At 35.0% G+C, this 13,611-nt stretch overlaps 1 protein-coding gene across 1 annotated transcript in view; it reads left to right on the top strand.

Moving 5' to 3' along the window:
* Positions 1–13,611, top strand: part of LOC133519716 (uncharacterized) — a 21,392-nt gene extending 7,781 nt beyond the window's left edge. Inside the window, exons 2-7 of the mRNA XM_061853780.1 lie at positions 8,853–8,993; positions 9,642–9,749; positions 10,653–10,808; positions 11,185–11,348; positions 11,974–12,217; positions 12,605–13,611. Of these exons, the coding sequence (XP_061709764.1) occupies positions 8,853–8,993; positions 9,642–9,749; positions 10,653–10,808; positions 11,185–11,348; positions 11,974–12,217; positions 12,605–12,751 (960 nt within the window). The 3' untranslated portion in view covers positions 12,752–13,611. The remainder of the gene's footprint in view (positions 1–8,852; positions 8,994–9,641; positions 9,750–10,652; positions 10,809–11,184; positions 11,349–11,973; positions 12,218–12,604) is intronic.

The following is a 13,611-nucleotide window of genomic DNA, read 5'->3' as shown; positions in this document are numbered from 1 at the left end:
GCGAGAGTGACAGTTGCATTTTGTTCGCTATGGAGCGTCTAATGATTGGCACGTTGGCTACGCACCAAGGCGATGAGATGAGAGACTGCTTGTATGCCCCCTATATCATAGAAAAAAACTACTAATATTTTAGTATTAGTTTCCTTAAAACACACGTAGCTAATTTATGATGCAATTAGTTATTCATTTTACTTTCCATTCTTCATTATTTATTTACTTATTGCAACTCATGATCAACTGTATTTTCCTGTGTCCATCTATATATTTTCTACTTGTATATTTACTACACAAAAGTAACTAGCTTTTATTTGTATAATTTCGAGTTTGTAATCATGTTACAAGTAGGGTCAAAGCGGAAACAGTGGCTCAGCTCGAACAGTGGCTCAGTGGCCCAAATATCGCCTCTCTCGTGTTGAAATTAGGTTGAGTGAGCCACAGTTCCTGGCTTTTTTTACCAAGCCACTGTTCCATTTTTAAACCTACTACTAGTAGTCGTATTTTGTAACTAGTTATAATACAACGTTATATTTTTTAATGATTTTCACACATTAACTTTATTCTCAAGTCCGTTTTCAACAGTTGCATCATAATCTAGCTCAAATGTAATGTCAACTAAGATTACATGACATGCACTAGGTAATTAGATGAAGTGTTTCGAAAATTAATTTATTTCGGTACATTATTACGCAATACTAGTTACACTTTATGCACTACTTCTGGTATAATTAATATATAAAATGAACATCTTACTTCTCTTGTTTCATTACGAGAAGAAAGTAAAGTAAAGTAAATATTCTTTATTGCACCACAAAGAAGACAAATTTAAAAAACAGATTTACAATGTAAAGAAAGGTAGCAACAGGCGGTCTTATCGCTGTAAGCGATCTCTTCCAGACAACCTTAGGGTAGCAGGATATAAAGAACAGTAAGTTTTTAGAACAGGTAGTGCACGAATGAATTAGAGGAATAGGAAAATTAGACATACATCAAGCAGACAGTACATACAGTACATTTACAATTTAAATAAACATATAAATATAACAATACATACCTATATTAAAATAAATAAATATTAGATACATATCTAAATATACATACATACATAATATAACACAGCGAAAATAAATTAATAAGAAAAAATAAGAAAATAGATTAATTACAGAAATATTAGGCATAACTCCTGAGTTTTGGCCTGGAATAGTCTGAAGTATGTACATTGGTTTAATATTACTTATAAATAAGCCATAACCAAACAATGAAATTGTCGTAATCGCAACCTGTTACCATTCGACCAAAATGTCGCAAGCGCCATAAAATTCATGGCGCTCACGAGTTTAGATCGCTAGATTCACGCTCCGCTTCTATGGTTTGTTGTCAAAATAACAACAACTCATGGCGCAAAAAACTGGTTCTTTGTGCTGGTTCTATAATAGTTCAATGCGTATGCATCGAAAAATGTGGGAAATAAATAATTACACAATGTTTACCGAGAAGCAGTATTACTAAATCATATTAAAAGCATCTTGGCTCTATACTGAATAAAAAAATCTCTTTATAAATGGTAAAGTAAAAGTCTCTAGCTTATTTTAACTTCAATATACTATAAGTTTCACGTTATTAAACAAATTTGAGTAGGGTTACTATGGGATGGGCGGTATTTGAGCGGTTCCACGTTACAGTTTTTTAAGCAATTCGTTTTCTATGGTTACCACATTCGCTGCGCCAAAAAGTTAACTCGTTACTACGCATAATTTGCACTTTAGTCTTTCCACCCCATGCCGCAGTGGAGGTGCTAAACTAGCAGTATCAATTACTTCAGCTGCAAAAACTATAAGTAGAGATTACAAAATGGCAGTACTCGTATAAGTAACTCCGGTCATTAAATAGATGACATCTTACACGCAGGATAGACGTCTTCGGCTGTTCGGTTTATTTGCATAGTCATTATACAGCGTGGCTTCTATAAAAAGTCCAAAGTCAAGGTCGATCTCAGAAATTAGGTATTCAATTCTGGTACATTCTTAGATTTAACAATCTTAATGGCTTCGCAAAAAGTTTGCAGTTCTTGTAATTTCTCCATTATTGCATATATATTAGGACTATATTTGAACGGTCTAGAAAACGAAATAATTATGCTGTTGCGAAGTTGGTTTACATAGAATCATCTAAATTCTAATGTTGCACTGCATGTTAAGAAGTAGGTATATTAATCATTTGTTAGTCCCAAGTCGGTTTGGACTAGAAATTGGAAAATTATTGGATTAACGTTCAGTATGACATCATCAGTGGGTATTAGGTTTTAAAATAGGACTTTGAATGTTTTTTTTTAAGATTCATTAGTTATATTATGTATTTTGAAGGCTTTTAATTTTAACAACAGTAATCTGCCAGCAAAATTGTTAATTTCTAAAAATAAAGAAATAGATTTATTGAACGGTGGACTGGGCCCGTGGTTTGGTTAAATTTTCGAATTAAAACCTGCGTGCGTTCGTTGCAATAAAGCACACAAAGCTTTTTTATGCCTTGTAGGAAAAACATAAGTACCTACGTACAGGTCATCACCTTGTTTGGTAGACGCATGGGCTTGTACATCCTGTACAAATTAATTGTTTTAATTACTTAAGCTTCTACTTATTGAACAGATATAAGAAACATTATTTTAATTAATGTTACGTTATCCTTTAAAGAATTGTCCACTCATAAATAATTGCTATAAAACAATAATAAATTCCTGATCGCGACCTTTGTGGTCATCTCGAGTTGTATCGTCACTTAACAGACGGTATATAACATACATAAGTAAACTGTTATAATATCATACCTATGTGTACCTAGAGTTCGTTGATTAAACATTTCGATACAAGTTAGTTCGAAAAATAGGAAATTCGCAACGAGTGGCGATTAATCATAATTCGAAAAGTGAATACTTGAGCATTGCGAGGGTTTCTGCTATGTGTTTATGTTGCTGCTGGTCAATGAGAGAATTTTCTGGTTCTACGCGGTGAGCATTTTCAGAACATGATATAAATTATTATTCATTAATTTGCAAGCGAACGCAATAAATACCATATTCACGTGGAATTAAGTGAAGAAGACTAGTCCCTATTAATTAAGCGCTACTAATGGAGCTAGTACTACTCGATACTCGTATTGACCATCAGCATAAATAATACATTTAATAAAAATCTTACAATGTTTTGTGGGAAGTCGACAAAGACTTGACTATTACTTTTTGTTCCTAATTATTATTCGGTGTGCTTATCTAAAAATTTACAATATTTTCAATTTTACATAGTTACTTGGGTAAAATTTTTTTTCGTTGTCTTGTTTTTTGTCCCCAAAAAATTGTGTTTTTCTCAAGTAAAATACAATATACAACTAAAAAGACGTGCAATATCACTCGACTTTTTTTATTTATGTGATAGAAAACACCAATACAAGCATGACAGAGTTGTTAGAATCAAGACAACGGAAATAATTTTGACCCACTTAGGCCTGTGCGACAACCGATGGCAAGGAGTTAAGATTTACAGAGCAATGGGCAATGAGGCCAGCCTTTTGAGCACCCGAGGGACCAAGATTTAGGGAATTTTTATTTTTTTATAAGTTTTTAATTTGAGTTTTTTTATTATGTTTTATTTACTGGCTACAATTAAAAACTGGTCAGGAAAGTACAAGTATGTAATTTTATTAAACGTAACGTATTTAAATTGTTACGTAATATATGTAAGTATACAAAATCTTACGTATAGGGTTCCAACATGCACTATTCATACGGATGTAGATTATTTCTAGCCCCTCAAGAACCTGCCCCTGACGCCATCTTACATAATATGAATTCTGTCCATAGCCGTAGGTAGATGTCAGATATCTACACTGATAGCACTGATGTGATGCAGGTGGATATTTTTATGAGAAAAAAAATCGAATAATTTATTGCCAATTAGTAATCAAATTTGATATTCATTTTGCGGATTACCAATACCTATTTAAGTCAGGGATACATGTTTATTGGGTCACTAAAATGGTTTATCAGTAGGTAGGTATATTCAAAAACACGATTCGCTTGTGGACTTGTCCCATATTTATCATCAAAAGTTTTTTGTCTATACCTGTCAATATTTTGTACGGGACTCCTATTAAGTAAGTCTACTTATATAATGAAAAAATGCATTTTTATCCATTTTTTGGAATGTTTACTTGACTATGTATACCTATTTATACAGCGAACAGGATTTATACAGGCGTCACAAATGTGTACGCACTACTAGATTCTCAGTGGATTCCAAAATTTATCATTACTTTTGAACACCTTAATACTACAACCTATTTACTACATACTAACAATTAAGTTTCTTACCACACATTATCGAGTGTAGTGGTCGTTATTTGTTCAAGTTCTATTTCGCACCAGGTACTTTGCGTTCGTCACAGTTCAAAGTCCACTATATGAAGTCGTTGCAGAAAATAAGCTTATTTAATGTGAGTCATCAACTAAGATCTTTATCAGAAAAGGATTGTCTTTTCAAAACATTCACTTATCAATAACTGAACGGGAGATCCTCGCGCAGGCAGTTTTCTCGCACAAAGGCTTGCCATCGCGATACAGCCGCGATACAGCGCGGGAATGCTGCGTGATGAACACCCTGCCAAGAGGGCAGGGTTTGTTTTAGGTATTCTTATTTTTTCTAGGTAGGTTTAGTTTTAGTAATATTTTATAAGTAGTCATAGTTTCGTTTTATTTAGTTAATGTATCCGCAAACTCATTTTTTTCCTTGGTTTAACCTGGAAGGGTCGGGATGTAACTATCAAAATAAATCAATACGCAGTATTTCACTAGGTAGATAACTATTACTAATAAGGTAGTAGGTAAAGGTTATATGGTAGAGTCCAACATACACTATTCATACGGATGTGTAAAAGATATTAGCTCAACTACGTAAGTAGGTATATCTATCTTTTTTATCAAACGTTCCGATTTTATTAGACGAATTTAAGTATATATTAGATATTCTCATCTAAAAGATCTAAATGAGCTAATGATTAAAAAAAACAGTAGTTTATTGCTTTTCTTCGTACTTAAGCCAGTTCAAGGACTTTAATATAATATGTATATTAATTCAAAAATATCCTTAATGGCTTATATAATGATTCATAGGATGGCATCACAAATAATTTATTTTAATTTCGGATCCGGATTCGTTATGTCGATGATGTATTGCTCCAATAAGCTTTAGATCTTCTCAAGAGAGCAAAATTTTAGATCTTATTAGAGTACGCATAAACCAACATATTGTATAACATAATATATAATAGATATACACATCTGCATAAAATGAATTACTTAAATCACAAATCGACCGATAGCCCAAGTTAAACTCAATAAAGTTTATAGGTTGCAGGTATTGGACAATGATATAGTGTTAAAAGGTGCATCTGCACAGAATTATTATTTGAATAAAATTCGAATACTTAGGTATTTTTTATTGCTAGGGATTTTCCAAGAAAACAGTCTCGTTAACAAATAATTACATACGTTTATTGCCAATTTTCACATCATTAAATGAATTAAAATACCATTGTTTTTACGTGCACGTGCCGGCATGTATGCAGTAGCCTAATAACATTGACATAACTTGGTGTTTATTAGCACTTATCTGTCAACGCGTCACCTAACCGTGTCTATGATGTGAAGGTGACAAAACGAGTCGTAAGGTTTGTGGCAAAATGTTTCTTAGAGGTGACGTTCGGATTTCAACTACAGATGCATTACCGTATCTCCCAATTTCCTTGATAGGTAAAATGAGTGACGGAATTAACGTTATAAACTGTATATATATAAGTATATCGAGATAAAATGAATACAATGAAAATATTAACCATAAAAATAATTCGTGTTCGCAATGTAAAACAACAAAAGTCACGAGATACGAGCTTTTTAAAACAACTGTCAACGCTTGGGAGTTACTATAAAAAGCTCATATCTCGTAATGCCATGTCTAGTTATGTGTCTCGGAATGTTTACAGTACATCGCTGCTCGATAAATTTTCAAAAAATAATTACGGGGTCATAATTAAATGTTACTTAAAAAAATACGATTAAACGGGTAAATTCTAACCCCCTTATTCATAAACGTCTACTAAAGTTGACAAGCCGCTAATTAGTAGACGTTTATGAATAAGGGGGTATATCTCGTTTAATTTATCGCCCGTATTAGATTTACACACCGTACTACGAGTATATAACAACTCCGCCAACTCTTACTTATGTATGTATTTATAACCTATCTTTTATACCATGGAATACATTGTTGTACGTTCAGCAGTGGGTAAAACCAAGTTTAACTAGGTATATTTTAATAGATCCAAACAAGCATACATAATCATAAAATATTCAAGTGACCGATTGGAGACGGAATACATGAATAACGTTTGTATGGCGTATGTAATGTAATGGTGTTAGTAAAGGATCTTTCAACTGAGCTGAAATTTAGGGCTCTTTTCGGTAGAAATACTTAAGCTTAAATATATGCTACTCTTGATCCTCCAGCACAGCTTACCGCATGAATTATGCATGATGATGCTATGGGACGCGAAGAAAACTTTCTATGTAGAGGTATATAATTGCGTTGGTAAATCTATTTGAAAAAAAAAAACAATGTTATTGAATCCTCTGACTCCCAAAAGCCACCAAAATGTACATAGTCGAAATAGGCCTAAGTTATTTAATATTTATGCTAACATTCACAAAAAATGGGATACACGGGTCATAAATAATAAGCAAAATTACTTATCTGAATACCGTAGCAAATTGTTTTAGATTGAGCATTATGCATCATTTGATTACCAGCCATTCGTCTTCGACGACGAATGCAAAAACTACAAATAAATTATTCTTTGGGAATTTCAAGGGCAATGAACTGATTGATTTACAGCATTAATGGCATTATTTTTTTACTTTTTTATATATAGACATACATAGCCTGCCACGTTTTTCTAAAGTCTAATGTGCATTGAGCCTTTGTTTGAAATTGAGGTTTCAATGTTTTAAATAAAACGAGATATGTATTACGAAGATCGGAGTATGTGGGTACTTCGTGAGTAAAAGAGTATTATGTCTCCCAGTTACTAAGCGCCTACAATACCTATTAACAATAGAAAATGTAGAACTCAATTCTAGTTCCCACAATAGTTTGCATGTGAATGCCTCAGATTTGTTTTGGGTGTTCATTTTGGCGACGGTTCAGAAACCTAGTTTGAGTCTGGACGGTACGGCATATGAATTTAAAGAATTGCTGTTTTTTGTTGATGGTTTGGGCCGATTTATGTGAAATTTAACTGTGCACTAGCAAATCTTAACTGATCATTGAATTACCTTAAGTATTTGCGATAAGATTTACGCAGTATAAGTTAGTAGTTTGAATAGCTCTTGAAATAAGTTTTGGCAAAAATTTAATTTATGGTGCAAGCTTTTATCGCTGACTGTACTTTTCTTTCCGCAGGCAATTTATACCCATGGAGTTGCGTTGGTTTATCATAGAGTTCCGATGGCCACCTCCTGTCTCCATCATCAGATCAACTCGCTGATACCATAATATTGCATTGTCACCTGACTTACAAATATGCAAAATTTCAGCTCAATTGGAAACCGGGAAGTCGGTCAAATTTAGCTTCTAAGATTTGATCCACACAGATATATATACTAACAGGGCAAGAAATAAAAGTTTTTAAAAATATATCTATTAATCCATCGAGCTTTCTCGCAATATACTAATATTAAAAACGTTCGACGGATTATATTATCTTATAGTTTTTGCATTTTCTGCAAGTTGCTTATATTTATTTGTGTTGTAAATAGCGCAATTGATATGACAGTATTATTTAAAAAATAACATAAATATAGGCAAACTTATACTCCGGCCAATGCATTTAAGTTGTTTACTAGGCATCTTTATTCAAATTTTTTCATATTTTTCTATTTTCATCCTAATCAGTACGATCTTAATAAAGCTCTCGACATATTATTGTTGTACGATTAGTTTTATGTACTACCGTCTTGGATATGTATCGGCAAAGTCAATATTATCCGCAGTGATACGCACATACTCATATGGTAATCAGCAACGCAGTACTTAACTAAGGTCGATACGTCATGTGAACTATCCGGTTCTTGAATGAATGTTTTCGTATCCGCCATTTGTTTGATTCGTCTCTATTATTACTTAATTTCGATGGATCATCTATCAAGCTGTTTTTACTATTGGTCATTGTTATGGTAGTTTTATGCTGATTATGCTAACGTAAATCTCGTGCGAAGAGGATGTGTTTCTTATTTGCGTCTTTTATATTTCTAACCATTTATTTTATATTCAGTCTGAAGATGCACCATATTAACATTTTTTTATCTGTATACGTATGATAATACAGATGAAATAGAAGTTATCTTATGAAATTGACAATGACAGGTATTTTTTTGAAATTATTCTTTTGTTTTTAAATATTTAGTAACCTGATTCATTAATCAAATCAAAAAATCAAAGTTAAGGAGTCAACACCTATATTGACGACTTTAGATGGTCTCGGTTTGCTGCTACGATTATGATGTAATACTAAAAATAGGTACTTATAATGGAAAATGACGTAATGTTTGTACTATCTTTGGTATAATAGCATTAGAATAAAACAAATGTTTATTATATTTTCGAAACCCATCGAGCTAATCCCGAAAAACCTTTACATTTATGAAAAAAGTTACCAAGTCTCCAGTGCCCGAGGCTGACAATAGATGCATAGTTGGAAGCATATATAAGAAATACCTTATAGATTACTTTAAATGGTGTATGTTTTTACAGGTGGCGCTGTCATCGGCAGCTCCCAATCCAGTCTCCAACGTGTTTGAGATCGACATCTCGCCCGAAGAGGCGGCGAAGTACCTGAACAGCCCGCCGTTCACAGCGCCCCAACTTTCTGGACGCACTGGCGTTCTCCCTCTGGTCAGTTTTTCTTTTGTACCTACCTCATTTGAAGAATCGAAACATGATACCTGCAATAAAAGCTTATTGAAAGAAGGGCTTCAGATTTTGCAAATAATGTTGTGTCAGACATATTTGCGTACTTTACCACAATATTCGACTAGCCCATGTATCGAAAATCGAAATGATTACGTGCATGAACAAATCACTATATCCAGTAAATATTTAAATGTCTGTTTATTTTAATATAATACCTACATAGAGCGAAAGGTTTTCAATATAAGATAAGACTATTTTAAATAGGTAAGTTAAAAGGCGAATGGTTTTCACAAGCTTTATCGCCCTTGCTCGTCATATATTTTATCTGTAACTTGAATCAGCCATAGACACTGAATGAAGATTTGGTAGCCTAGCAGAAAGCCGGCTCTTACCAATGAGTTTTTACACTTACACCAGTCACTTTTCGGTGAAATAAAACATCATTAAAAAATCGGACTAATCCCAATAAGGTGTAGTTTCCCCTCTGGATTTGAAGATCAGATGGTAGTAGCTTTCGAAAAAACTAGTGCCTACGCCAATTCTTGGGATTAGTCCGGACAAACGTTAGGAAGAAGAGAAGCGTAATGAATCCAATAAGAGCATAACTTTTACTGTTTTTGTTACTTTCAGGTAAGATGGAACGACCCGAGATTTCGCGCAGCGGAGGCTGGCCCCACTCTAGGCCACTACTGGAAAAATGGCCGTGAGATTGAAAATACCGATGACTATGTTGAAGAGGTATTTTACTCAATTATTAAATTATTTTAGTTAATTAGCTCATAAGTAACTAGCTGCATGAAATGACGATGATAATTGATATAAACTATTCTAATTCAATCCGTATGCCTCAAACTATCTTCGTACCAAATTTCATTGGAATCGGTATAACAGTTTAAGGATGACTCTCATTAGATCGGACGGGTCCGGGACGTAGCTTCCGGCGGTTACTTTTCTGTGACAGATGACCGGTGATCACGTGATGCTTTGCATAGAAGACGAAGCGCCGCCGCCGAAAGCTACGGCCCGGGCCCGGCCCGGTCTAACGAGTCATCGTTTAAGCGTGAAGATGTACCTTACAGGCAGATGCCATCAAAAAAATAACTTGTAAAAAAGCCAAGTCTTGCAACTCAGTTCTTTTACCGTAAAAAGTAGTGAGATCTATGTAATACTAATTGTATTCTAAATTTGAAGCTTCTATATTTGCTAGAAGTGCCTTAGAGTTTTGATGATCACTCACTGACTGACCAGTGAGTGACAAAATTAAGAAATTTTGACTTGTTATAACTCTTAAACTATTGGTTCAAATTGAATGATATTTGAAATATACTGTGTTCATACAATGCCTGCTTGGTTACTAAAAATTCACAACAAATTTATAAGGCGGTCGAAAAATGGTCTGAACTGCTTCAAGAAAAGGAATGGTACGGGCGTGCCGCTTTTTTGCTCGACTTGGCGGGGCACGGCAGATATCTATCTGTAAAGTATCTCTTTTTATCTAAAATGAGATACTTTCGCATTAAGGTAGTTATCATATTAAGTAAATAAATAGGTAAGGATTAGAATATAAGTATAAGTAGATTTTTTCGTCTGAAATAGGCTATTAAAATTTACATGAACCATGACATTAATGTCATGTTCCAGGTATACGACGCGTCTCAATTCCACGGACAAGACGGTCTCGGCGGCTACGCTTACGGCTACCAGGCCCCTGAATCCTCGAAGGTAGAGAACCGAGCCAGGTCCGGTGATGTCACTGGCTCTTACACCTACAAGGATGGCAACAATGAACTCATCAAGGTAACTAGATTCTATATATTACTTTTAATGTTGTAACTACATATATACGAGGATAACCTTTGGCTGTAGTACCCTCGCTAGAATTAGAAGGAATCGAAATGGGGGGGGGGGGGGGGAATGCTAATTTTCTATAGAAAGCTCCACGTTATCACCAATCACCCGTCACAGAAAATGAAGTGTCAGACGCCCCGGCCCGGTCCCAGGCTAATTATCCTTAGTAATATGAAAATTACTTCTAAATATGCGCAATTTTATTTTTTAAGGGAACTCAGTGATTATTTTTTTCTTTCTTAAAATTTACAACAAATTAAAATTGAAAAACATGATGAACCTGGTCAAACTTTTTTCTTATAAGCCCATAACCATATCTGTACAGGTTCGCTACTGGGCTGACAACGAAGGCTTCCACCAAGAAGACAACCTGCCAAAGGTAGAGCTTAAGCCTGTGGAGGAGGCCCCTGACGTCCGAGAGGCTCGTCTGGCTCACGAGAAGGCCTGGCAGGAGGCCGCCGCTGCTGCCGCCCAGAACCCAGACCCTCAGTAAGTTACCGCTACATTCGTGAAAATTTTTATGCAGATAAGTATGTGAACGTAATATAATTAAGCACTCTTACAGGAATCGGTTTGACGGGTTGTCTTTTTGATTGAGGCTTCAAAGTGTAGCTACGCTACTGGCCTTTTCTAACATTTTAAATAGTAAAATGTTCAATACTTACGTAGTCCGACTAAAAGCAAATATAAAAAAATAATCTAACCTTTTTTTTAAAACAATCACATAATGGTTAATAAATTAGAGGCCGATTGACTCAGCATTTGAGAATCGGCTCAAAGTGACAGCAACCCAGCATAACAACTATATAAGACATTGGAAAATATATAATTGAATGAGTTTTATTCTTAAATTTGACACCTCTTGGACGGACTCTTTATCACCCGAGTCGAATGGGCCCGTTGACTTTGAGTTTAGTAGGCCAATTCGAACGTGTACTGATATCAAACCGATATTAGAATAATATTTGAATTATATCACTGATACCTATATCATACTAATATCGGTGTGATGTCTATGCACGTTCGAATGGGCCTGTAAGGCCCTACTTACAACTCCCTTTCACATTAAGCTACACTGCGAATCCTCAACATCATTGATATTTTCTTTCTGCAGGGGCGCCTACAATAGCAACTATGACTACAACCAAGCTGCATCCGAACAGCAGAACGTAGTCGCCCCCGCCCGCGAAGGCAAGGCTTTCGCACAGGCGCAGAGCAGCTTCCAGTCCAACCAGTACAGCCAGAAGCAACAATACCAACAGCAGCCGCAGCAATATGGGCAACAGCAACAGTATGGACAGCAGCAACAGTATGGTCAGCAGCAGCATGGTCAACAGCAAGAGGAGCCTGAGCCTACTGTGAGTTTGATTTCATGATACTGTCTATCTGATGGAACGAATTTTAATTTTGAGGTATTCCACGAGGATCTTGCTTACGAAATGCCATTTTTTAAATCCTACTGAAATGATAAAAAAACGATATTTGACATGACTGTATCTGTGTTCTCGATTTTTACGCATTTTATCGAGAAAGCTGCCATTCAATAACCGAGATAAAAAGGCTGGACATCGAAACTCGCATTAATACATTACTGTCAATGATGGTGGTTATTGGTCATTGTAGTGCCAGGAAACTTGATTTAACATTGTAGAGAGTTACCTCTCATAATAAATAACTTCTTTTTCGTCCTACATAGTACACAAAGCATACGTACTAAGTCATAAGTTCCTATTTTTTTCTTTCAGGGCCCGCCACGCGGTTTCTTCTACAGTTTCAACTACCCGGTGTCCATCATAGTGCCTAAGAGCGGCCAGCAGCCCGGCGCCCTCAACCCTGGACAGCCCCTAGACCATGACACCGTTGGCGTCAGTGCCCATGCCCATCAAGGCTAAACTTTAGCTTAGTCCCTTTAGCCGCTGTTATTAAAATATTGGTCCGAAAAATGGTCCCTGAGATACATTAGAAAAAAAGCTATTAAAAATTCTAAGAGCTATTTTTTTGCAGTGGATAAAGGCGACATAAAATTTCATAAGTACAGGAAATTTTAGTAGTAATTTTCAATGTAAAATCGCACATTGAGATGTTACATTTGAATAAATACGTAAGGTCTCTACTCGTAATTGGTCTGTGATACTTGAATATTTGTCACATGAACAAGTTATTTCTGTTTAAGCTAAGCGCTAAGCCATATTTTGTGGCTTTGACAATGTTTCAAACTCAATCTTTAACAAAGGATATCCAACGATGCTCTACCATTTCTGGTATTGGAATCATTTTGGATTGAAATGCCTTCCGTGAACTGATTATAATCAGTCGATTTGTATGTGCGTTGTCCACGTGCGTATCTTTAATCGATATAAATCGGTTGTCGTTGCCATTTTATGATTTAGGTTAATTTAGAAATTAGTATGATAATAGTCGGCGTTTGAAAGTGTAACTGTGTGCAATATAATGTTTTACATTCAAGTACTTATGTTTAGATTTTTTGGAAATAGCTTATTGACAACCCAAAAAGTCTTTTTAGTCACTCAGTAAATGCGAGCAAATTGAATTTATGTCCTGCAGATGAGTCAAATTAGAAAAAAATAGTATTTTCTTTTTAATTTTTGACCAAAAGTTACACTCTTGAACCCGAGCTAGTATAAGATTTTATCTGTTACCATGTAATCAGTAATCCCATACAAAATTAAAACAAAATATATTTTGAAATGTATCTACAAGTATCAAATAAAGTACTTACATTAAAAAATAA

Source organism: Cydia pomonella, chromosome 7 (genome assembly GCF_033807575.1).
Source record: "Cydia pomonella isolate Wapato2018A chromosome 7, ilCydPomo1, whole genome shotgun sequence".
NCBI lineage: Eukaryota > Metazoa > Arthropoda > Insecta > Lepidoptera > Tortricidae > Cydia > Cydia pomonella.
This window is presented reverse-complemented; position numbering and strand designations above follow the sequence as displayed.